At 45.8% G+C, this 21,969-nt stretch overlaps 2 protein-coding genes across 4 annotated transcripts; both read left to right on the top strand.

Annotated features, from left to right (window-relative positions):
- Nucleotides 1–2,207: 2,207 nt before the first annotated feature.
- Nucleotides 2,208–11,308, top strand: LOC131573873 (C-type lectin domain family 5 member A-like). 3 transcript variants are annotated; one of them, XM_058828204.1, is made up of 9 exons: nucleotides 2,208–2,327; nucleotides 4,341–4,409; nucleotides 4,950–5,036; nucleotides 6,456–6,521; nucleotides 7,815–7,957; nucleotides 8,583–8,692; nucleotides 9,244–9,320; nucleotides 10,503–10,643; nucleotides 10,958–11,308. In XM_058828204.1, the coding sequence occupies exons 1-9, from the start codon at nucleotides 2,246–2,248 to the stop codon at nucleotides 10,996–10,998; spliced, it is 816 nt and encodes a 271-aa protein (XP_058684187.1). In that variant the 5' UTR covers nucleotides 2,208–2,245; the 3' UTR covers nucleotides 10,999–11,308. The 3 variants fall into 3 exon arrangements, with proteins under 3 accessions (XP_058684187.1, XP_058684188.1, XP_058684189.1); XM_058828205.1 differs by lacking the exon at nucleotides 6,456–6,521; XM_058828206.1 differs by lacking the exons at nucleotides 10,503–10,643; nucleotides 10,958–11,308 and having other exon boundaries at nucleotides 9,244–10,465.
- Nucleotides 11,309–14,845: 3,537 nt separating this feature from the next.
- LOC131572735 (C-type lectin domain family 2 member L-like) lies at nucleotides 14,846–21,205 on the top strand. Its single transcript, XM_058826042.1, has 5 exons — nucleotides 14,846–15,016; nucleotides 15,695–15,778; nucleotides 17,015–17,199; nucleotides 17,945–18,045; nucleotides 19,670–21,205. Exons 1-5 carry the CDS (start codon nucleotides 14,959–14,961, stop codon nucleotides 19,785–19,787), a joined length of 546 nt encoding a protein of 181 aa, XP_058682025.1. The 5' UTR covers nucleotides 14,846–14,958; the 3' UTR covers nucleotides 19,788–21,205.
- Nucleotides 21,206–21,969: the final 764 nt, after the last annotated feature.

Genomic DNA, 21,969 nt, shown 5'->3' with positions numbered 1-21,969 from the left:
GATTGTATACAACAGGGGCTGCTGTTACTATAACTTCATTTTCTCCAGGGCTGCCATTCCCTGGGCTTCTTTGCTCGCCCCCGCCGGGCTCCGGGGTGCCTGTTCCTTCCCCACACCTGTGGAGAGACACAGCTCCTCCCCCGCAGGAGCCGGGCGGGGGGCCGCCCCCTCGCACACCAGGCCCCGGGGCTCCGCCCCCGCCGGGCTCCGGGGGTCCAACTCCCCTCACGCCGGGCTCCGGGGTGCCTGTTTCCCCACAGGAGCCGGGCAGGGGGCAGCCTCCCCTCACGCCGGGCTCCGGGGTGCCTGATCCGCCCCTGCCGCGTCCCGGGGTTCCCATTCCCTCATCGGGCTTGTGGAGGGACTCAGCCCCACCCCCGCAGGAGCTGGGAGAGTATCCGTGCTCCCCCCCTTCAGGCCCGGCAGGCAGGCACCCCCCCATCGGCGGGCAGGGCCGGGACACCCCTCCCCCTGCCCCTCTGCAGGAGCACTGGGTGTAACTCCCTCTCTCCCCGCCCCTCCTCCCCACGGGACAGGGGCTGGAGGGATAGGAGATAGGGTTACAGCCTTGGGGGGCAGGGTCATAGGGTGGGGTCAAGCAGGGCTGGGAGGGATCATGGGTAGGAGAAAGGGGACACACACGGGGATTCACCATGTGGCCAGGTAACACGTGGCAAGTGCCATTTTGGCTCTCTGCCATGTGGGGAGAGGAAGATACATTTTCTGTAACACTGACAGGGTATAGGGAGGGAGCCTTGACGGCTTGTGAGGCAGGACTGGGTGACTGAGACAGACACACCGGACTAGAACTTGTATTGTTTGTCTCGGGTATCTTTTCTATTGGGGGAATAGAGGTTTTGGGGGAAAAGTTAGGGAAGTTAGATGGATACTGTGGTGCTTGTTTGTCTTCCGTTTTTATTTCTCTGTTAACTAATTCTTTTCGAATTAAAAGAAAAACCAGGAGGAATTTCAGGGCCAATTTGTCTCCTCCTTCTATTTTTAAGGTTAATAAATTTCCAATTTTATCCCAGGCAGTTACTGAATCTAATTTCAACAATTCGATCTGTTCACTTTGCTGAGTCAAATATGATACAAACTGTTTTTATCTTATGTTTTGAAATTTTTACATTTGTGGTTCTTAAAAATGTCTGTATTTTTTGTGTATGACTCCTTTCTTGTGTGCATAGCCGGGCTCCCATTTTGGAGGTCACAGCAGCTCTGCACACAATCTGTCTATTTTCCCTACCACAGAAAACAAAGTCGCACCAAAAGGATTTACAATTGAACTCACACTATACAGGCAGCTGGGAGAATCCCTCTCCCCCCCCCACCCCGTCTCTGCCCACGGCTGGGGGAACCCCACACGCTTGGGGCTGCTGCCGCTGGGAAGGATTTACACAGAACACAGACCCCCGGGGTCTGTTTCACTCTCCACCCCTCCCAGCCCGGTGTTGGAGTTCAATCTTACCTTTTCTGTAGTTTTCTGGCAGTGTGGAAGGATACTTGTTGCCCTGGAATCGGTCCTCTGGTGCTGGAGGATTTTCGACTCCTTTTCAGAAACTTTTTTGCTGTTTTAAACTGCATCCAAAGTCTCCAAAGAACGGCTCACCCTGGCTCCGATAAGCCTTGACGTGGGCTTGTGCAGCCCCACGTTGGGCGCCACTCTGTCGCTATCCCTCTCCTCGGTGGGACCCCTCTGTCCCACCCCCTGTGGTGCGAGCCTGCTCGTCTCAAGGCACAGGCGGCGGAGGGGTCCTGGAGTGGATACAACACGGACTCAAAGTATCTAGACACAGGAGGCTCAAACTTGCTGGAATAATCCCGGGTTTATTGTCTGTGTTCCATCCGGGGCAAGAGAGAGACCAAAATGCTCAGGGTCTTATCTCTTATACCAGGGGGCCGGGGTGATTAGGGGATGCAGGAAGGTCACAGCCAATGGGAAGGGGGAAGGGAAAGAAGGTTCTCAGGTAGGAACTAACATTACACAACCCAGAGGTGAGTTTTACCCTTGGGAGGTACCAAGACTTTTAGATGCACTACATTTCCTCATGTTACTGACATAGAACCCCGTGTCATCAAAAGATTAAGCAGAAATAGACTTTTCATCAGAATTCTATGCATGACTGGAAGAGTCAAGAACTTCCTCCTGAAGTTTAGAAAGGGGAGGGAGCTCTGAGTTGTACCCAGCCTAGAGGATCACTCTCAGAACAGCTGAGGGAGGGAAAAAAGAGAAGCAGAAACAAGAATGGCAGAAAATGTCCTCTATGCTGACTTGAACTTCCCTCAATCAACCAGACCCAGAATCCTGACGGTCCCTGATGTCCAAGGTAGGTCCAGTGCTGAGCACTGAGCTTTTTCTTGCATTCTCCAGTCTCTCCCCTGCATATATTGAGAGAGTTCCTTGGAGTACCAAAGTCCCAAAGAGCACAAGGAAAACATGAGGGCAAGTGCTGGAAAACTGCAGGTGGAGTGTCCAGATAGGATTGTTTATATTTACAAAGGCCAGTTGTTAAATGACCTACTTTTCTCTTGCTAAGGTGCAAGTGTGAGGGAGCATCTCTGGTGTGATATTCAGAGTAGTTTTTATCCATTTTGAAGATTATTCCAGAGCTGAACATCCACTATTCCTGCCCTAGGTTTGTTGTCCCCCAGCAGACAGGGATTCCTGCAGCAAACTGCTCAGGATGGAGTTGGAGAGACTGGTGTTTGCAGCAGTCTCCTGCACAGCTGTTCCTGCTCCCTGAGCACTGCAGGCATTGCCTGGGGGCTTCTCCTCCTGCTCTGGCTGTACAAACCGCTTGTTTAATGCACAAGTGTGAAATGTTTCATGGACAGGTTTAGTCTGATTTAGGATCAAAGACCGAAAAACTCTGACCTATGATTTATCTTTAATGAGTTTAAAATTTTTACATAAATTTTATGTAAAATTTAACAATGTCTTTTTTGCAACATCTGCATAAAAGTACATCCTAAAAAATACGACTTCATACAGTTTGTATTTAATTTTCTTTTTTCTTTCCTTCCTTTCTAACCTTCCTTTCACTCTGACAGAAATTATTTCTTGACATCCAGTGTTTGTCTTTTGCACAGAGGGTGGACCCTCTGCATCTATTTTCAGATGGGTGGAGTTACTAACACCCCAGGAAACAGGGTTTTACTACCCCTTTCAACAGATTAATTCAGGGCTCAATTGCCCACAATAGATGCCACCTGATTACAAGTTCCATTTTCTTTATAATTTAACCCATGCGTTCCTATTCAAAATTTTCGTAGATTTCTAGTGACATTTTTATGTTTCTCTGCTTGTGCCTTTCGGGGAAACCCCTACCAGCTTCCGTGTGTTCACTGAGTTTATGTACAAGATTTCCCAGATATTGTCTCCATCTTCTGAAAAGAGCTCAAAACCCTGGCTTCTGTCTTAGCTCTTTACAGTGATAAAACCCAGGAGGCTCAATGTTGCATATCACGAAGACTTTGAGAGTTTTATAATATTGCAACATCTTTTTTTTTTTTTACTTTCTACCCACTTTTTATCTCCCTCTGATCTTTCTTTCCTCTCCATATGTTTTCTTCCCTGCTGGTTTGTATTTATTACCTGCAGATGATAGAAGAGATTTCACTATTCTCCATGTTATCTTGTTAATTTTGGTAAGATCTCAAACCCCTCCAAATTTAGCACAATCTGCAGTTTTCAGGCTTTGATGTTTTAGTCATTCTCACCATTCCTGTCTGGATGAACAACCTTAGGCCACCTTTGGCACTTTCTGTCAAGATTGACTATGTGGGTGTGTGCCCCTGTCCCCTCTGGTGTTGTCTGCCTTGAAGAAAAAACAGATCTGTTCCTGCCCATAGCAAGTGCTCCAAGGGTGAAAGTGTCATCATGGAACATGGACTCATAATATCCTGAGCTGGAAGGGACCCACAAGGATCATTCAGTCCAACTCCTGGCTCTGCACAGACACCCCAACAATCCCACCCTGTGCATCCCTGAGAGCTCTGCTCAAACTCTCCTGGAGCTCTGGCAGCCTTGGGGCTGTGACCGTTTCCTGGGAGCCTGTTCAGTGCCCCAGCACCCTCTGGGGGAAGAACCTTTCCCTGATATCCAGCCTGACCCTGTCCTGATACAGCTCCAGCTGTATCTCTTGGGTCCTGTCCCTGGCCAGCACAGAGCACAGATCAGTGCCTATAGTAGAGAAAAATATAATTTGTGCATAGTTAGCCACAGTCACATCAACCAGTTGTTGTTCTGTGTTCAGCATTTCTCATAATTTCAGTCATTTTTGTTTAATTTAAGTTGATTCACAGCTCTCTCTGTGCTTTGTTCTTATTCCCGGACTCAGATTGTACCTACGCAGAAGTTAAAGTGAAATCCCAAGACACAAATGCTGCAGCAGACTGCAAATCATCTGGTGAGTTTAACTGTCTGATAAAGTGATGGGAATTTAAACAAGAAGGGGAGAGGGGCTGTTTCTGATGCCCCAAACATGCAGTGACACAAAACCATGAGGACACAACTGTCTGCTTTCCACACTCAGAGCAGGGGCAGCTGAGGTGTTGCATCCTGTGCCCCTAAACATTTGTTGGCTTTCCCTGGCAAAGGAATAGAAGGGTAAGATGGGCCACACACAACCACCCCTGAGCCCTGGCTCCTGCCCCCAGCAGCAGTGAAAAGTGGATAAAGGAGATGAGGGAGCAGGGGGTGGCCACTGATTGCTAGGACTCTCCTCCTTTTCACCTCTCCTCAAACCCACTGCAAGTTGGGATCTATTCAGTTCCCTGAGCACAGGTGACCAGAGCTAGTGGGGAAGCACTGGGACATCCAGCCTGGCTCCAGCTTGCAGATCTGGAAGGCCCCAGATTCCCAGTGTGGGCCTGAAAAGGGCACCTTGGAATGCAGAGGAAAGGCGCTTCTGTCCCGCTGTTCCCCTAATCTTTATTTTTCTCTGTAGGTAAAAGCTGTTGTTCCAGAAAACATATTGCTATATTGGTGGTGATAATCCTCATACTGGTCCTGGCAGTATATTTAATAATCACATGTAAGTCCTTTTGTTAGTGTCATAACAGCAATTAATTTGTGTCTTGCTCCCACTGACTGATGTCCAGGCCATGACATATAAATCCAGTGGGAACAGAAGCTTGCTTTGAAGGCAAAGGACAGCAGTTTTTTGCCAACCATGTAAGAGGAAATCTGTAAGAGTCGGGTGGTTTGAAAGATTAAAATTCCAACAGATGGAAAAGCCAAAATCCAAATGAAAAACTGACAACACTCAAATGACAAAGAATTTATTATACAAATGTTTTGAAGAAGCAAGTTAAGATCTGATAATGCTTACCAGTAGTATCATTGCTAACTGTGAGAATCCCACAAGGTGGTGAGGTTATATCATGAGAACAAGATGTCAATAAAACAAAAAATCTTAAAATAGTTATGAATTAAAGTTCATTTGAAGGAGGCAAATAAACCACATCTTAAGGGAGTTTGCATAAGATCATAACATATTTTGAGTTACATAAAAAGATAAATAATATTTTGGACCAAAAAAAAAAATCTTACTTACATCAGAAAAAAAAATTTAATAGATCCATTTGGTATTTCCTTGTTTTCAAAGAACCATTTTCAAATTTCAGATGGTTTTGCTTGTTTCATTCCATCCTTTCACAGCTGAGAAAGCTTGAGAAGCTTCCACAACCAATCGCTCTCAAGTCCCAGAGTTTGCCACTAGCTCAGAGATGCACATGGGGAAGACATGGAAAAGCCTTTGATCCTTGGAACTTAAAAAATAGGGCTGGGGGAGGCAATTTATTCTTCTTTTTCAAGGCAAAGAGTTCAGGATTGATATGTGACAGTGCCCTGACATTTATAAAATGCCAAACAGCAAAGGGTGAGGCAAATTAAAGACAGATAATAAACCAACAGAAAATAAAAAAGTGTAATTTGCATTTAATACAGCTTTAAGTCTAACATGGAAAGAGGAGTCCTTAGATCCAGGACTGGCTTTAGTTATAGTTCCTTTGTGGGGCTCAGTACTGGCTCAGAACAGCTACAGACCTGAAAAAATACTCCTAAGAAACTTGAGATCTAGATCAAACTCGAGAAATGAAATCAAAGTAGTTTATAAGTTCAAGAGCACACAGGTTTCACTTGTGCCCCAAATAAAAACTGTTGCATTTTGAGTTTATTCTAAGTTTTAGTTTTTTAATAATTTTCCATAGGGTCTTGTAGGGTTATGCCAACTACACTGTTATTAAGATATAAGTTATTTAAATGAACTAAAGTGTTGCCTTTTACTCAGTGGAACCTGACCTGACCATTTCATGACTTTTTATAGTAGAATCATGAGCAAAGAGACAGAGTCTGCATTCTGTGTTGGGTGATGGGGCAGGGGTCAGAGAGCTCCAGCAGAGCTCTGACAGTGGTCATTCCTTGCAAGCAGAAACTGTGTTCTTATTTCCAGATGGTCCCACTGCAGGCAGCCAAAACAGCTCAACAACTTTGTCCCACATCCCTGAAGAGGAATTAGGTAGGCAATCTTCTGTCATTCTAAAGGGAGTTGCCAGAAGCCTGTTGGATTGAATGCTAAGGAGGACAGAAAGGGGGCTGTGTCAGGATTTTGTTCAGAAGAAAAACAACCCCTCTGCCATGTCAGGAATACAAACCTTACCCTGAACACTCCCAGGATGAGCTTTGGAGCCCATGGAGGGTTTACATTTGCACCTCCTTTGGAACCAGTGCTGATCCAGCTCTGCATTCCTGTTCCACAGGAAAGAACTGATGCCTCTCTGCTGCCAGAGCAGAGCAGTCTGAGGCCGGGAAGGGACAGGAGGAACAATCCCTCTTTGACCCCAGCCCTGCAGGGAGCAGGATGGACAATGTGCTTGTGTTGCTTTCCAAGGCCCCTCCACTGCCAGCCTTTGGCCTCAGTGCAGTTCCATGCTGTTGAAGAATGGCTTGCTTCTCGAGGCCATAGCTCCTTGGAAGGCCTGCACAACCCTGACTTTGAGCTAGCATAAGTCCTTGGCAGAATATTGTATCAAAGAAATGAAGAAGACTAATTGTTAATAAGACAATGAAGAATAAGAATTTAGGATGAGAAATCTGCTAAATGTATCTTAATAAGTTTTACTAAAAAGTATCTTATAGAGCTCGGGTGTTATGAGCTGGACCAATAGAAATGTAGAAATTAACACGTGAAAAATAGCAATTATCCAATCATAGTAGAATACAGATCGCATGTTACCTTTTCAAAATACTATAAAAATGTAGCTAAGATTGTAATAAATTTGGAACAAGCAGCTAACTCACATTGGGTTATCTCTTGATTCCTGAACCCGTCTCCTACACCATGCTGCTCTTTAGGAGCTGCTGGATCCCCAACCAAAGTGTCTCCTGCAGGCCCTGTCTCCCTGAATCCCAGCTCCCCTCCTCAGATCCTCCCACTGCCCTGCCTAGCAATGCACACAAATGTTGCTGCTTTCAGTAGCACCTCTGCTTCCCAGTTCTGCATCAGGCAAACCAGACTTCAGGGATCTGAGAGCTGCTTCTGTGCCCTGAGCATTTCACTGTGCCCTGATCAAAGATGGGAAGGGCTGGATCATGTTTGCCATGCTGCTCTGTGTCTGGCTCTTGCCTGGTGATTCTGGGCTGGTATCAGCTCCAGAGGATGCAGGGGATCCCTGATGCTCTGTTGACAATTCCCAGCAGGAGCACACAGGGATTTCTGTGGCTGGAATTTCCTCTCTGACCTCTCTTTCGTCGTGGCATCCTTTGGTCAGCATGAGCATGGATTTTCCACACCTCTTCTTCCCTTCTGCAGGGTGCCCCCCACTATGGAGAAAACATGGGAGAAAATGCTACTTCTTTTCTCCAGAGAAGAAAGAGAAGGACTGGGAAGCCTCCCATAGAGAGTGCATTACCATGGACTCAGACCTGGTGGTCATTGACAGCAGGGAAGAGATGGTGAGATCCAACTCCTGGGGCAGCTGCTCAGAGGCGGGAGCTGCCTGGCCAAGGGCTGAGCAGTGACATTTGTGCCAGCTCCTGTCACATGTCCTTGGGCTCTGGGACGTGCTGCCAGCCATGGACACCCCAGCCCAGGCAGTTGGAGCAAAGCTCTGCACAGGGGGAGGTCTCCTGGGGCTTGGAGTCCTGCCCCTGGAAGTTTCTATGCCCAGGCCTGATGCCATGGTAAGGAGCAAACTCCCTGCCCAGCTGGCTGGGGTTTCACAGGGATTTAGCACACAGGCCATGGAGATTGAACAGACACTGTAAGAGATCCATGGCTGTGACAAAACCTGAAAAGGCTTTGCCACCCCCATCAGAAGGGAAAAGTGTCCCCAGGTATCAAGTCACAGCTGTTAAACTTCAAACTACACCTATAATAGCACCACAGGTGAATTATTGCATTTGTTATATTCATAAGGGGCCTCCAAAATGGAGAAACTCATCCTCTGGAGCTGTGGGAAGAGGTGCTGTGGCTGGATGCATACTGCACTCTCTGTGCTGGCTATTTAACACTGAGACTTGTGCCTCTGGTGAAGAAAATGTCATTTTCATGTATTCCCATTGTTGGCTTCCTTTCCAGAGTTACCTTCTCTCAGTATCAGAATATGAGTACTACTTACTTGGTCTCAAATACTTTGAAAAGAAGAAGGAATGGAAGTGGATCAACGGCATGAAACATGACCCAACAATGTGAGCTGAATCCAGCAAGTCCCTGCCATGCAATGTCTGGGAACAGGAAAATCCCAAAGCCAGAGCAAAGGGCAGAGAGCACGAGGGAGATCAGGGACTGTAGTTGGGGGGAGCCTGATTCGTTGAGATCCAGATGTTTCAGCACATGCCTGTGCCAAGGGAAGGGAGCCTTTCAGTGCCAGGGAACACAGGCCTGTCCCATCAGAGTGGCAGGAAAGGACACAGCTGTAGTTCTGCTGGCAAAGGAAGAATCTGACTGGATGCAGTTTCCTGGGGGAAGGAAGGAGACAAGAGGCAGGGACAAGAGAGAGGGTGATGTCAGCACCATTGGTTGGAGGGGACCAAAGCAGGGGAAGGTCTGGATGGGAAAGCACTGCCCAGAAACTCTTGTGGAGATGTGGGGAACAAAAATGAGGAATAGGAGAGAGATTCCAGCAAGGCAGTTTCTGATCCCAGTGACAGTAACACAGCTTAGCAGCCAGGCCAGGTGCCACTCTGCCTTTCTCTGCATGTCAGGAATGTAATCAAATTTGACTTTTTCCCCTGTTCAGGTTCAATATAACCAGACCTTTTAGCGACTATGAATGCACAACCATTGGATTTGGTGAAGTAGAAACTGCACCTTGTGGTGGGTCCCAAACAACACGAAATATGTGTGAAAAAAATGCGACAATTTTAAAAAGGCATCAGAAAGAGAGCTAAAAACAAGAGGTCCAGGCTATGTTATCCCTAGCTTCTTGTAGGAAATGTGGATGGGATGTGACTCATTTCTCTTCAGCTGCCCAATCTCTTCTCCCAGGGACTCCTGCAGCCTCCCTTGAGACTCGTGGCTGAGCTCAGCCCACCCTTTTTTCTTTGATGTTGTTTGAGCTTGGATGGATCCCCTCTGGAAGAGCTGGCACTGGAGCACAGGAGGGGTCTGGGACTGTCTTGTGCCAGAGGTGGCACTTCCAGGCAGGCACTGCCAGAGGAAAGGAGTCCAGGCTGGGGATAGGGGTGATCCCAAACAGATCCTGACTCTGCAAGTAACATCCATCCAGAGACCTGCCTGGGCACAAGGAGACCCTTCCTGGACACAGCCTTATCTTGCTTCCAGCCAGAAGGGAAGGGCAGCACAGATTTCTGGTTGGGATCTGACAGGGAAGGATCTGACCCCTCTTCTTGCCAGGTCCTGTGGCCAGGATGGACAGAATAAAGCCAGGTGTGGGTGTGGATAAGCCTTCCCTTGTCCCAGACTGTCTGTTCCATGGGATCCCAGAGCCTGTGGGGCAAATGGGAATCAGCACAAGGGAAAGGAACCTACAGCAGCACAGCTCTGGGCATAAAATCAGCCCCATTCCTGTGTAAGGAAGGCGTGTCAGATTTAGGATCTGCTGAGGAAGGGCACAGGATGGAGGCCAGCAGAGACCAGCAAGGCCTGAAGAACAGAGTCCCAACAGAAGCTGTACTGGGCAAAAAACAGAACAATGAAACCCACAGTGACCTGTGAAGGAGCTGGTGAGAAGTATGAGAGTGGCCTGCAGGGAGTGGCAACACCGTGCTCTGCCCTCTTTTCCTTGGAGATTGATCACAGGTGGAAATGATGCCTGAGGGCTTTTCCTGCTCAGAAAAGTTCAAGCCAACACAGAAACAGGCGGCACCAGGAAAACAGAGCTGTGATGAGTAAACAGGGAATGCCACCAAAGCTTTGCCCATGTGCTTCAGTGGCTCTTGGGACCCTGTCTGACTCCAAGAATTATCATTCTTACTGTGTCCTTTCAGCCAATATCATTCCTCCTTTATTGGTGCCTTTCATGGCTCTCTCCTTCAGCAGCAGGATGGAGAAAGCTCTGTGAAGTCCTTGAGGAAGTGACACTGATGGCCTGGTTTGTCACTGAGAAAAAAATTGCTCAATCAAAAAATCTATACACAACATGTTGTGGCCACTGGAAGGGAAAATGGAATCCTGCAGGTAAATCTGTCTCTTTCTAAATTGAAAGCACATTTTCACATCCCTCACACCAGCCCTCCTCACTAACTGCTCCCATCAAGATGCTTTGGAAATATATTTGCAGTTCTTTACCTGACTTTCAATCCCCAAAGAACAGAGTTAGAACACGGAGCTGTAGCAGAACAATCTCAGTCTCAGACCCCAGGATCTGCACTGTTATTCCAAAAGGAAGCTGAGCTGGAGAAGCTCTTTGCTCGCACTCACTTTACTGGAGAGGGTGGGAGAGCATTCTATGTTGTGTTATAGATTTCTGCCCTTCTATTTTCATATTCCAGCTGCTGGAATGTACCCCCTTGGATCAAGTGGGCTCTCCTGAAGGGCCACGGAAAAGCCTCTTCCCTGGGAGCCACTGGCCCTCAGCTGGAGCTTTCAGCAGGCAGCAGAGGCAGCAGCTGTGCACCAGAGGGGTGGGAAGGGGAAGCCACCCTGGGGCCACTGCGGAACTGCACAAACTCCATCAAACCCAAAAAGCCACAGGAAGACTCAGGACTCGGGAGCAACTACAGCTTGCAAGGAAATCACCAAGGGCAGAAGTTCGACTGAAAGTGCTTTGTTTCCTCTGCCTCTTGTGTTGTTCTTGTTCACAGTTCTCTGATCCTGTGATCTAAGTTTTACAATAAACTTTCCCTTTACAGTGTGTGTTTCTTGGATTACCTCTGACATCCCTACTGCAAGGGAAGGGTGAAACATTTCCTCCTCACTCTGGTGTGGTCAGGGTCTAATCCTGATGCCAAGGCCAGGCAATCCCTAAACAATCCCAACCTGACCTCCCACTGCTTCTGTGCTCAGTGCCTCAGAGAATGCCAGGCTGGTTTAATTCTTGCTGCAGCTGGGCAATGGGTGACATTCCCTGGGACAGGCCAGGCTGGCAGCACCACCCCCAGAGGGGCACATCATGGACAGGACTGGCTCCATTAGTAACCTTTATTGAGGAGAACCTGTGACAGGGACACCTCCAAGAGCTGATCCTCTGGGCTAGTCCTATTTCTATGGACCTGATTCCCACCAGTATCTCAAGCTGTGGTATTCTTGTCAGAAACCACAACCAAGGGATTTTGATTTTATTTTGGGATAAAACAGTATATGAAGGCAAGGTTCTTAAAAAAAATCACCCCAAACCATTAAAAAGCCCAGGAACTGGTGCACAGAAGTAAACTAAGCAGAGACAAACATGAATAGACATTTCAAAGATGAGTGACATTTTATGTAAACAAAACAAATTCATGCAGTATTGCACTTGCAAACAATTTTATCTGGTTCTAAATGACAAATGCAAGAAAAGGACCTCACTGCCAAATGGGCAGTTCAGGGAGGATGCACTGCCAATGCAGATTTGGTGTCAGAACAGCAAGCAAGGTTCAGGACACACAAAGAACACCTTAAAGGCACTGAGAGTGCTACAGATCTTGCAGCAATCACTGGCAGATTTGGTTCCTTTTTAGCACACACTGAACTTTCTGGAACTGTTTTGGGTTTGTGACTGCAAAGGCTTCAAATGGTGAGTGATGTTTCAAGGTGCTAAGTGTGATGTTTTCTCTGTGGTGAGTCACATATTCTCTGTAGAGAAATTCTGTTCTTTCTTGGGAAGTAGTCCATGGGAATCTCATGGGGTTTAACCAGGCCAAGTGCTGGTGCTGCACCTGGGTCAGGACAACCCCTGGGACCAATCCAAGCTGGGGATGGGCAGAGGGAGCAGCCCTGGGAGAAGGATCTGGGGGTACTGTGGGTGAGAGCTGGACATGCCTCAACTCAGAACCCCCCTGGCTGCACCCAGAGCCCCAGGGCAGCAGGGGAGGGCGATTCTGCCCCTCTGCCCAGCTCTGCTGAGCCCTCCCTGCAGGGCTGCATCCAGCCCTGGGCCCAGCACAGGAAGGACAGGGAGCTGCTGCAGCCAGGCCAGAGCAGGGACACCAAGGGCATCAGAGGGATGGAGCAGCTCTGCTGGGAGGAAAGGCTGAGGGAACAATTGGGATTGTTCAGCCTGGGGAAGAGAAGGCTTTGGCTTGACCTCACTGTGGCCTTGCAGTCCCTGAAGGGAGCTTATAAAAAAAGAGGGAGAGGGACTTTTTACATGAGCAGATAGTGACAGGACAAGTGTGAACAGTTTTGAGCTAAAAGAGAAAATACTTAGAGCAGGTATTAGGAAAAATTTCTGTACTTGTGGGGTGGTAAGGCCCTGGCACAGGTTGCCCAGAGAAGCTGTGGCTGTCCCTTCCCTGGCAGTGTCCAAGGCCAGGCTGGATGGGGCTTGGAGAAACTTGGGATAGTGGAAAGTATCCCTGCTCATGGCAGAGGGTTTGGAACTAGATAAAAAGTCTATTCCAATCCAAATCATTCCATGATTCTATAATCAGTGAGTAATAAAAGGTAATCAAAGATTATTTGGGGTAGCAGCAGGCAGGAGGCAGCACAACAGGATCCAACTGTGACTTTTCAAGTCAGTCCCATGAGAGCCCTTTTGTAAAATGTCATACTTTTTCCTTAAAATGCTTGCATTTTTCTCCCTACATCATGGCAATATTTTAAAGTAATTTTCCAGTGATTCAGTTTGGAGGGTATTTCTGCCTTTAGGCTTCAAGAAATTCCTATCTTGTTAAACTTTCATTTCAGGAATTGTCTGGAGGCTTCTTAGCCAAACTGACCAGTGAATGTGAAGGTGAAGGTGAGTGTCTCAGTTACAAACATCTGGGATTAATAACAGTAGTTCTGGAGGATCAGATGATTCACAGCTATGTTTACAGCATTTCTCAGGGTTTTTTTGCCAGCCTGGAGAATCTCCTGCAGCTGCCAGAATTACCTTCTGTGGTAGAGAATTACCTCATGGGTGAACATGAAGAGAGCGCTCACTTCTCAGTGCTCTGTGGTTAAAAGCCACAGTGCTATTTTTTACCTCAATGACAGGCAGGACTGAATGGCAGGAGCCCAAGCCACTCCTTCAGAGTGAATAAATGCTGAATAAGCTGTTCTTAGAATGCCAGCTGTGCACACACCCATGTTCCACTGTCTCCTTGTGTGTAAAACATGCTCTGCATCATCTCCCTGCTGCCCTAATTCCACACTCCACTCTCATCCTCTGCCCCTCTGGATTCATGTCTTGCAAAGCCTCTGGTCTCCAGCTTGTGGTCTCTGGATCCATCACCTCTTCTCTCTCCTGGGGATCTGTAGTTCCCTAACCTCCCTGAAGCCACCATGCCTTAAGCCTTGTTACACATATCTTTTTGGCTCTTCTCCATCCCTTTATTTTCCTTTCTTACCTCAGTGACTTCCTGGGAATTTTGACCAGTCCAGCTCTCTCAGTTCAAAGCTTAAATTAACTCCCACTGCAGGCAAGGGCTAAAATCAATTGCAATTCAAATTATACTTGTGGAAGTATAAAGTTTATATGGTTCTTTATAAGGTGTAAACATAAAGACCTGGAGATGATTTTCAGCAGCTCAGCACTGCTCAGAATCCTTGACAATGAAAGTAATTGGAGACTGCAGTGAAAGCTTAAGTTGTAACCCCCCATTCCCATGGTTTTCTGTTTGAAGTTTCCTGCCCAGGTACAGAAGGATGCTTACTTTGGATAAACCACTGCTGAATTCCTCACACAGAGCCCACATGATGACTGGGAGAGAGCTGTGCTCCTCAGGCTGTTTGAACACACAACACAGCCCGGATCTGTCGTAAGAACAGCAGTTATTGTGCAAAACCACCGGATGAAATGGATGGTATGTCTGGCCCTGTCCTCCAAGCAATGCTGAAATTTCTATTGCACCTTCATCCCCACAGCTGGCAAGACAGCATCATCAGGCTTTATGCTCTTCTAGGTAAAGCAAATCACTGGCCAGGTTTCCCAAAAAGGGTTAAGTAATCAATGTTTAAATACTTGATTTTATTCTCCTCCTCTGTACAAAAGAAGAAAATAAATATTAAATAAATTTTAAAAACCCCAAACAAACAAAGAAATAAACAAAACCCACAAAACCAAAACACCCGACACAAAAAAACCCAAACAAAAACCAAACAAACCCCCCCCAAAAAAAATCCCCAGCAGACCAAACCAAACCAAACCAAACCAAAGCCTTCTCTCTTTGTATTAGTTCCTGGAATTTGCTTATTGCAGAGGATCTCAGCGAGATCTTGTGGGAGCCGACTTCTCCTTGAAAGCGTCGCTGTTTCCTGTTTCTGGGAGTTGCGAAGTGACTGTTCCCGGCGCCAGGGCCGGCTCCGAGCCCACGCTCCGTGGCCATGCCCCCGGGGCCGGGCCCACCCCGGGCCCCGCAGCTGGGCGCCCATGGCGGGCGGCGCGCGCGGCGGCTCGGCGGGCCGCGGCACGGCCCTCAGCGGCAAAGGTGACGGCCGGGGGACAGCCAGGGGCTGCCGTGAGGGCGGGGAGCCGGGACATCCCTCCGCAGCTGGCCGGGGGTGCCGGGCTGGGGACGGGCAGAGAGTGCCAGGAGAGGGGAGGGAGCTCCTCTGGAGCCGCTCCACGGACGCTGGGCAGTGGCAGGGCCGTGTCCGCTTCCAAAGCCCTGGAGGGGACAGGGGAACAAAAGAAGACTAAAAAGCTGTGGCTGTGGGATAAGGCTGGATATTGCTCAGACGTTTCGGGCTCCAGAACTGATGGCTTTTTTTATTTGACTTATCCATGCCATGTTTAGGCGTCAGGTCAGTATCAAACTTACTGTCCGCAGTCATTTTTCCCATGCTCGTTTCTTTCTCTTTTGATCGCTTCAAGTTCTGGATGATGTAAGTAAAATTTAGAGTAACTCGGAGTTCTTGTTAGCTAAGTAGCCTTGTGAAGATAAGTTAAATGTCTCTGCTCCCAGCCTGCTCTCCACAGCTATGTTTTTGGGTTTTTTTAACAGCTTTGTGCCTCCTGGGCTCTACTTCCCACTCAGCTGGTTCTTATTCGTTGTTCTGGGTTTTTTTGGTGTTGGTGGGTTTTTTTTCGTTTTTTTTTTTTGGGGGAGGGGGGGTTGTTTGTTTGTTTTATTTTGTTTTTTAATTCATTACATTTATTTTTTCAGGTCTGTTCTCAAACATCTGGCTGTGGCGGGCTGTCGCTGGAGTCCTTACTGCTGCTGTCATTTTGATTTCATCTATTCATTTTGGTAAGTAAGGAATTTTAAAAGGAAATATAATTAGCAGAGAAATTACCAGAGTTTGGGATTCTATACTCAGAGAGTGGTGAGGCCCTGGCACAGGCTGCCCAAAGCTGTGGCTGCCCCATTCCTGTGATGCCTAGAGAGGCTACCTGGAACAGATGCTAGACAGAGTTAATGGAATAAAGTAGGTATTTATTAAAAGGCCTTCAAAGGATACACCTTGGGCAATTGAAGATCCTGGCTGTGGCTACACCCAAGATGGACCCAAAATGGATGACCGCTCATGACTTTCCACACTTTCATAAGTTTTGGTCCATTTACGCATTGGGGTTAATTGTCCAATTACAGCTTCAGGTTATGAAGTCCCATCCTCCCAGATTGCTCTCCTCAATTCACCATTATTTATACCTTTTTGGGCTTGAAGCTGCAACAGTGTCCTTGTTTCTTGGGCTGGAAAAGGATTGTTTTGTCTAACTAAACTGTGAAGAGAATTTGCTAACACTTCATATGAAGTTCGGAGTTATACATTACTGCAGTACAGAATCTGAGAAATATGAAAGCTAAAACTTAAGGCATCACCTGGAAGCATCCAAGGCCAGGTTGGATGGAGCTTGGAACAACCAGATCTCACAGAATCTGTCCCTTCCCATGGCAGGGGTGGGAAAAAAATGGTCTTTGAAGTCACTCTCAACCCAAGCCTCTCTGTGATTCTGTGTTGTTTGAAACTGGGGGCCAGAGCTGCCATCACCACATGCTTCAGTGGGGTTAGGGAGGGCTCAGTTTAATTTTACTGTTCTTTTGGTATCAAGTTTGTCACATCACTGTTGGTCTTAATCCAAGTTCAAGAAAACAAATAACAACAGAAAGATTGTCCTACTGATCTGCAGTCCTTCAAAAATGACACTATAATAAACAAAGTTACTAATTCAGCTGCGAGGAAGCCATGCCTGCAAAAACTGGAGTTGTTGGAATCTTTAAACTGTAGAAGAGTCCTTGGGTGATACTTTATTATCACCTTCTCAGCTACTTCTACAACTTGTCCCTGACTATCTTTTTAAGGATATATCAAGGGGCAGAAGGTGCAGGATCCAGACTGTATCATTAGTTTACAGTAATTATCTCAGCTGGACAGAAGTAACAATGCTGTGGCTAGACTGGGATTATTTTAAGTGATGCAGTCAGAAAGTAAAACCTTTCCCAGCTGGAAGAAATGGGTAGATTGTGTTTTTTGTCTTTTCCCAGCAAATCGTTCTCTGGGCAAAGACTCTCCTGTGTGCCCTCCCCTGGACCTGTGTCCATCAGGCTGGCTGTACTTCCAGAGGAAGTGTTACAACCTCTCAGAGAGTGAAGCTGACTGGAACTCCAGCCAGAGCCACTGCTCTTCCCACAACTCTTCCCTCCTGGTCATCGAAAATCTTCAGGAGCTGGTAAGGGAACCAAAGGGAGATCCTGTTTCCCCCCAGTTCACTTCCATGGAACTGCTTTCCCAGCCTCCTCAGCTGAACAGTTAGGAAGCTGATGAAAGACCACAGTGAGTCACAGCCTGCAGAAAACTGCCTCTTCTCCCTGAAAACAGGAAACATCAGCTTGAGCAGTTGATGTTTTGGAAAATGTCCGAGTGCTTGTCTGAATTAAAGTTGGTGCTGCGAACAGTTATAAACACTCAAATTGAAGGCATCTATCAGGGTAAACACTGTTGCATCTCATTTTTCTTTAATTAAACAACTGTTTTCTCATATTGAGATAGGTTACTGACACACAAGTTGGTAAATGCGTTAATTGTGACCTTTGGAGTTAGGAAATAGTTACCCAAAGTGCAGCTTGCAGCATTTTTTCCTATATTATACCACAATATTAGGAAAGATTCCACCCTGCACAAAGGGGTATATATATATATATATATGTATGTATGTAGGAGAATATATTCTTCTGTACCTGTTGCAGACCTTGAAAGCAGATATTTTAGATATATTTTTGATATTTTAGAATAGCCTCTCTTTAGGTCAGTCAACCCTATCCCAGTCACCAGTCTCTCTGTATTTAGGTTTTAATATTGTTTCTTCTGCAAGGCTAGAATGTTGTTTTGCTTTTGCCCTGGATCAAGGACTTTGTATTTTGATAGCTGGACTGAACATGGAGAACTTCTTTTCTCATGTGGGTTTATTCCTACAGAGCTTTATGATGAAGATAACAAAGCAAAACCCATGGATTGGACTCCATAAAAGAAATGAAGAGTTCTTTTGGGTAAATGGAAAAGCATTAGACAACGAACTGTAAGTTGATGTGGAGGGGTTTTGCTGGTGATATTTGATTATAGGGGAGTAAGAAAAATAATACAGAAATAATGACTTGTAGGAAATATCTGTTATTATGTTGAAGGGATGATTATGGAGAGGATATGGAATGCAATGAAGGTTTCACATGGCATTGGTAAAACTGGCAGATGAAGATAGGGGATAAATTTGTAATGTTGAGGAGCAACATGACGCAGGCTCATGGTAACAGACATTAGAGAAAGTGAAACCAAGAGACACCAAAATACCAAAGGCATTGGGGGTAGGAAGGGAAGATTACAGTAATACAAATTCCTCATTATAGAATATATTTTGCAAAAGTACAAACCTGCATGTAAGCTGTGTGAGGTTTATAGCAAAGACTGCTAAGGGAGACTGCTAAGACTCCATGTAAACTCCATATAAAAATGTTTTCATTTTTATAGAATGTTCTTCTGAAAGAGGCTGCTGGAGGGAAAGGAAGATGTGAATTTGTGTTGTATGAGCTGCTTGTTCTGTGCCACCAGTGCCAGGTGTGGGGCACTTTGTTCCTCTCCCTGGCAGCCATCCCATCTCCTCAGAGGCTGCTGCAGCTCATCCTGCAGCAGCTGCTGGCAGGAGTTGGCAGAATTACCATTAATAGGCATAAGCACTGAGATTTCACAACTCTGAAACTACCTTAAAAAGTGGAAAATTTAAATACTTTTAAGTCTGTGACATTACTGATGATGTGTAACTATAGTCACTTCATCCCCAAGCCCTGAAGGCTTGATCTGACAAAGGCATTTAATGTGAGATATGAGGAACACGTGGGCACCTCAAATTGAAAACTGCAGTCCTTCCCACTCTTTTATCCCCTGTCTGCAATAAGACATCCACTGATGCTTTCATTTTCAGTGAGTTTCTTCCCATTCTTGGACTTCTGCCTCACTGCTTGCCTCAAACTGCCCCTCCTGAAGGGGAGGGCAAACACCTTGATATCTAAGCTCAGGTGTTACTACACTGGTGGGGATTTGTCCCTTGGCTTTTCCAGAGGCCATCCTAGTTTTCTTGGCCTATCCACAGAATTTTATAGCACTTTGTTTGAAAACAGAGTTGCTGAAGGAGTCCCTTACCTCTTATGTAGGGACACCTATAGTGTGGAAACTGAGGTTTGCTTCTTGTTTTTCCCCAATCCCTTAACCATGGTGCCTTTTAGATTCTGAGCAAGGGAGAAATGAGAGGTACACTTGCTTCACAGCTCCTGCTGGAACCTTTTAGCTGTATAGGAGGATGTGGAAATGCAAAGTGGTGGTGCCCATCTTGATGGCATGGCATCCCTGAGAAGAGCAAACCCGGGTTTCAGTCTCTGCCCTACGGGTGTATTTCACATTAAGTGACCACCAAACAAGATGCAGGAGTACAAGTCCTGAATTTTGTCTTCTTATCACAAGATATCATTAAGAAAAGACAATCTCCACGGTGTTCTCTTCAAGGCACGAAACATCATTGTCCTGTGGTACCTTGCCTGAGATAAATCAGGCTTTATTCAAAGAGAACCTGAGATCCCCGTAGCTGTCTTTGCTCTATTGCAATATTTGATTGAGGGTGTCCAAGTAATCCTGTCTTCCCTTCTCCCTGGCAGGTTTGAAGTAAAAGGCTCTGGGAGCTGTGCCTATCTGGAGTCCAAAGGAGTCTCAGCCTCGGGATGTTCTTTAACCAGGAAGTGGGTGTGTAGCTTGAATATCAACTCAGCTCAATAAAGGTGGGCCAAGCCACCACCCCTGACACCTCAGAGCTCTGATATGATGCCTACACAGGCTGTGTCTATACTCTGGGACCTGGGAATGTGTGCCAGATCCTACCCAGAGGTGAATGACTTTTCTGGTAGCCAGAATTCTACACCCATGGAGGAAGGCTTTAAAGATACCATTTAAAAGGCTCTCTACAGCATCTCAATGAGTCATTTCCTTGCCCCATTATTCCAGCTACTGCCCAGCTGTAGTTTCCTTTTTGTTGGGCCATCAATATTTCTTCCATTTACTCTTCTCTTGTAGGAGCAGCTGTTCTTTCTTTCCCTTTTGGGTGTGCAGTTGGAGGTTTTTGTTCTGCTTTTCCTTTTGCCAGCCTCTGTGCAGGGATGGGGGGTGGAGTGGGTCTGTCTGGAGGACTGCCATTGCCTTGTGGCTACAGGGTGCAGAAGTGAACACTGTTGTTTTAGACAGGATCACAGTAGATTCCTCTCTCCATGTTTGATGGGATGCACCTTGCATTGTATTCCATGTTTTGTTAATGTTATGTTACATTAATCTTGTTAAGTCCTGGTGATAATGCTGTCAAGCTAATTTATGTAGCTGCACTGCACCTCAAGTGATCCTCACAACACTTTCTTTAGCCAAAAAAAGGTCACAATAGATTGTGAATATTTATTTACGTGAGCATCTGCACTGATGGAGGTGGGGGATGAGGAGTTAGAACTGGAAGAGTGATAGTGAAGCTGCAGGCATTAATATGTAAAGCAGTGCAAGGAGGCAAAGTCAGAAGTGAATGAGAGAATTACCAGCAAGGGATGTTTCTCTGTGTTTTCCTCATGCCCTGTGCCTGTCACACTGTGAGGCTTCTGAGCAATAGAATATATATGACATTTCCAGATGTACAGTCAGTGATTCCTTGTGTAGAGGACATTTTCAGCAGCAGCCTCCAGTACTCTAAGATTGCTGGGAGCCTGAACAGAATTAGGGCACAATCCCTTTGATTGTCTGAGTCCCACTCGTGTCTAGTAGGTTATCTAAAGATTCAAAGTGTCATTTGACCCAGAGGAAGAAAATTTTCCTGGAAGGAATATAACTATTAAGTTTCTAGAGAAGGAAAAATGGGAAGTTCACCTTCATCATTTTCTGTGACAGAAGGACTTTACTGTAGCACATGGACCGCACACATGTTTCAGATGTTTATTTAAATATAACCACTAATTTTGCTGGATTACACTTTTCTTAATTGCTTGTATTCTTTATAGGCACAGTAACAGGAACTCTACAGTATGAAAAGCCTAATTTTCTATTAATTTATATGTTGGGGGGAGAGTATTATTCTGAAATGTTTTTAAATTAGCTTGATTCTGAAGGATATGGAATGTGCAATAGTCCTGAAAAGATACTTAATAAATGTCTTTACAGAGCCCTTGAATTACAGTGGTTTGTATCTAAATATTGAGACATTAAAAGTCTTTTTCATCTCAGGCACCATTTTGGTGAAAAAAAAATTTGAAGCGAAGTAAAATATTCAGGTTTTGAACATGAAAAAAATATTTAATCATAATGTTGGGGCTGACATGAAACAGGACATTTGATCCAAAAAAGAATTCTTTTCCCTTTCTAATGCCTCATAATGGGTCAGACTTTATAAAAGAGGTTACAGTGAAGGCTCTTCTGAAATCTGACTCCTCAGGGATAGCATCTTCTTCAGTGATGTTAAGCAAAGAAGGGTCAAGCTGCAAACTCTGACAACTTGCTTTACTCAGAGTGGAGTTTGATGAAGTACTTCAGTGGTAATTTATTTTTTCTTTTTAAATAAGTGACTGCTTAAATTGTAGGTGAGAGCTTCAGTAAGGCCCTGCAAAAACTTACATGAATAATAGCAAGAAGGTCCAAATAGTAGATGTTTTGTGAATATTGTTAAAACCTAAACACCACAACTAATTTGAGAAAATCCAGCATGCAGGAGTTAGTTTTTCTTGTTAAATTCAGCATGAATCAAGAAAGATCTGCCATAAAACCAGCAATTGTCAACTCTACTGCATGGAGAAGGGTGTGCTGTGAGTACCCTGAAAATTTCTCAGCAAAGAGAAATTATCTCTCTATAAAGCATGTATTATATAGGTATAGACTATTAACTTACTCATTTTAGACTCTTTCCTTTTCTTTGCTTCTCTCTAGAATGATCAAA

This window comes from Poecile atricapillus, chromosome Z, assembly GCF_030490865.1.
Source record: "Poecile atricapillus isolate bPoeAtr1 chromosome Z, bPoeAtr1.hap1, whole genome shotgun sequence".
In the NCBI taxonomy this organism is placed as follows: domain Eukaryota; kingdom Metazoa; phylum Chordata; class Aves; order Passeriformes; family Paridae; genus Poecile; species Poecile atricapillus.
The sequence above is the reverse complement of the archived record's forward strand: the minus strand, read 5'-3'. Positions and strand labels throughout refer to the sequence as shown.

What these genes read in the sequence shown, in the direction of transcription:
- LOC131573873 (XM_058828204.1), top strand. Translation starts at nt 2,246, where the DNA reads ATGGCAGAAAATGTCCTCTATGCTGACTTGAACTTCCCTCAATCAACC. An exon ending in GACGGTCCCTGATGTCCAAG is followed by an intron (nt 2,328 to 4,340) that starts GTAGGTCCAGTG and finishes TCCCGGACTCAG; the next exon opens with ATTGTACCTACGCAGAAGTT. An exon ending in TTGACAGCAGGGAAGAGATG is followed by an intron (nt 7,958 to 8,582) that starts GTGAGATCCAAC and finishes CTTCCTTTCCAG; the next exon opens with AGTTACCTTCTCTCAGTATC.
- LOC131572735 (XM_058826042.1), top strand. Translation starts at nt 14,959, where the DNA reads ATGGCGGGCGGCGCGCGCGGCGGCTCGGCGGGCCGCGGCACGGCCCTC. An exon ending in CACGGCCCTCAGCGGCAAAG is followed by an intron (nt 15,017 to 15,694) that starts GTGACGGCCGGG and finishes TTATTTTTTCAG; the next exon opens with GTCTGTTCTCAAACATCTGG. An exon ending in GATTTCATCTATTCATTTTG is followed by an intron (nt 15,779 to 17,014) that starts GTAAGTAAGGAA and finishes GTCTTTTCCCAG; the next exon opens with CAAATCGTTCTCTGGGCAAA.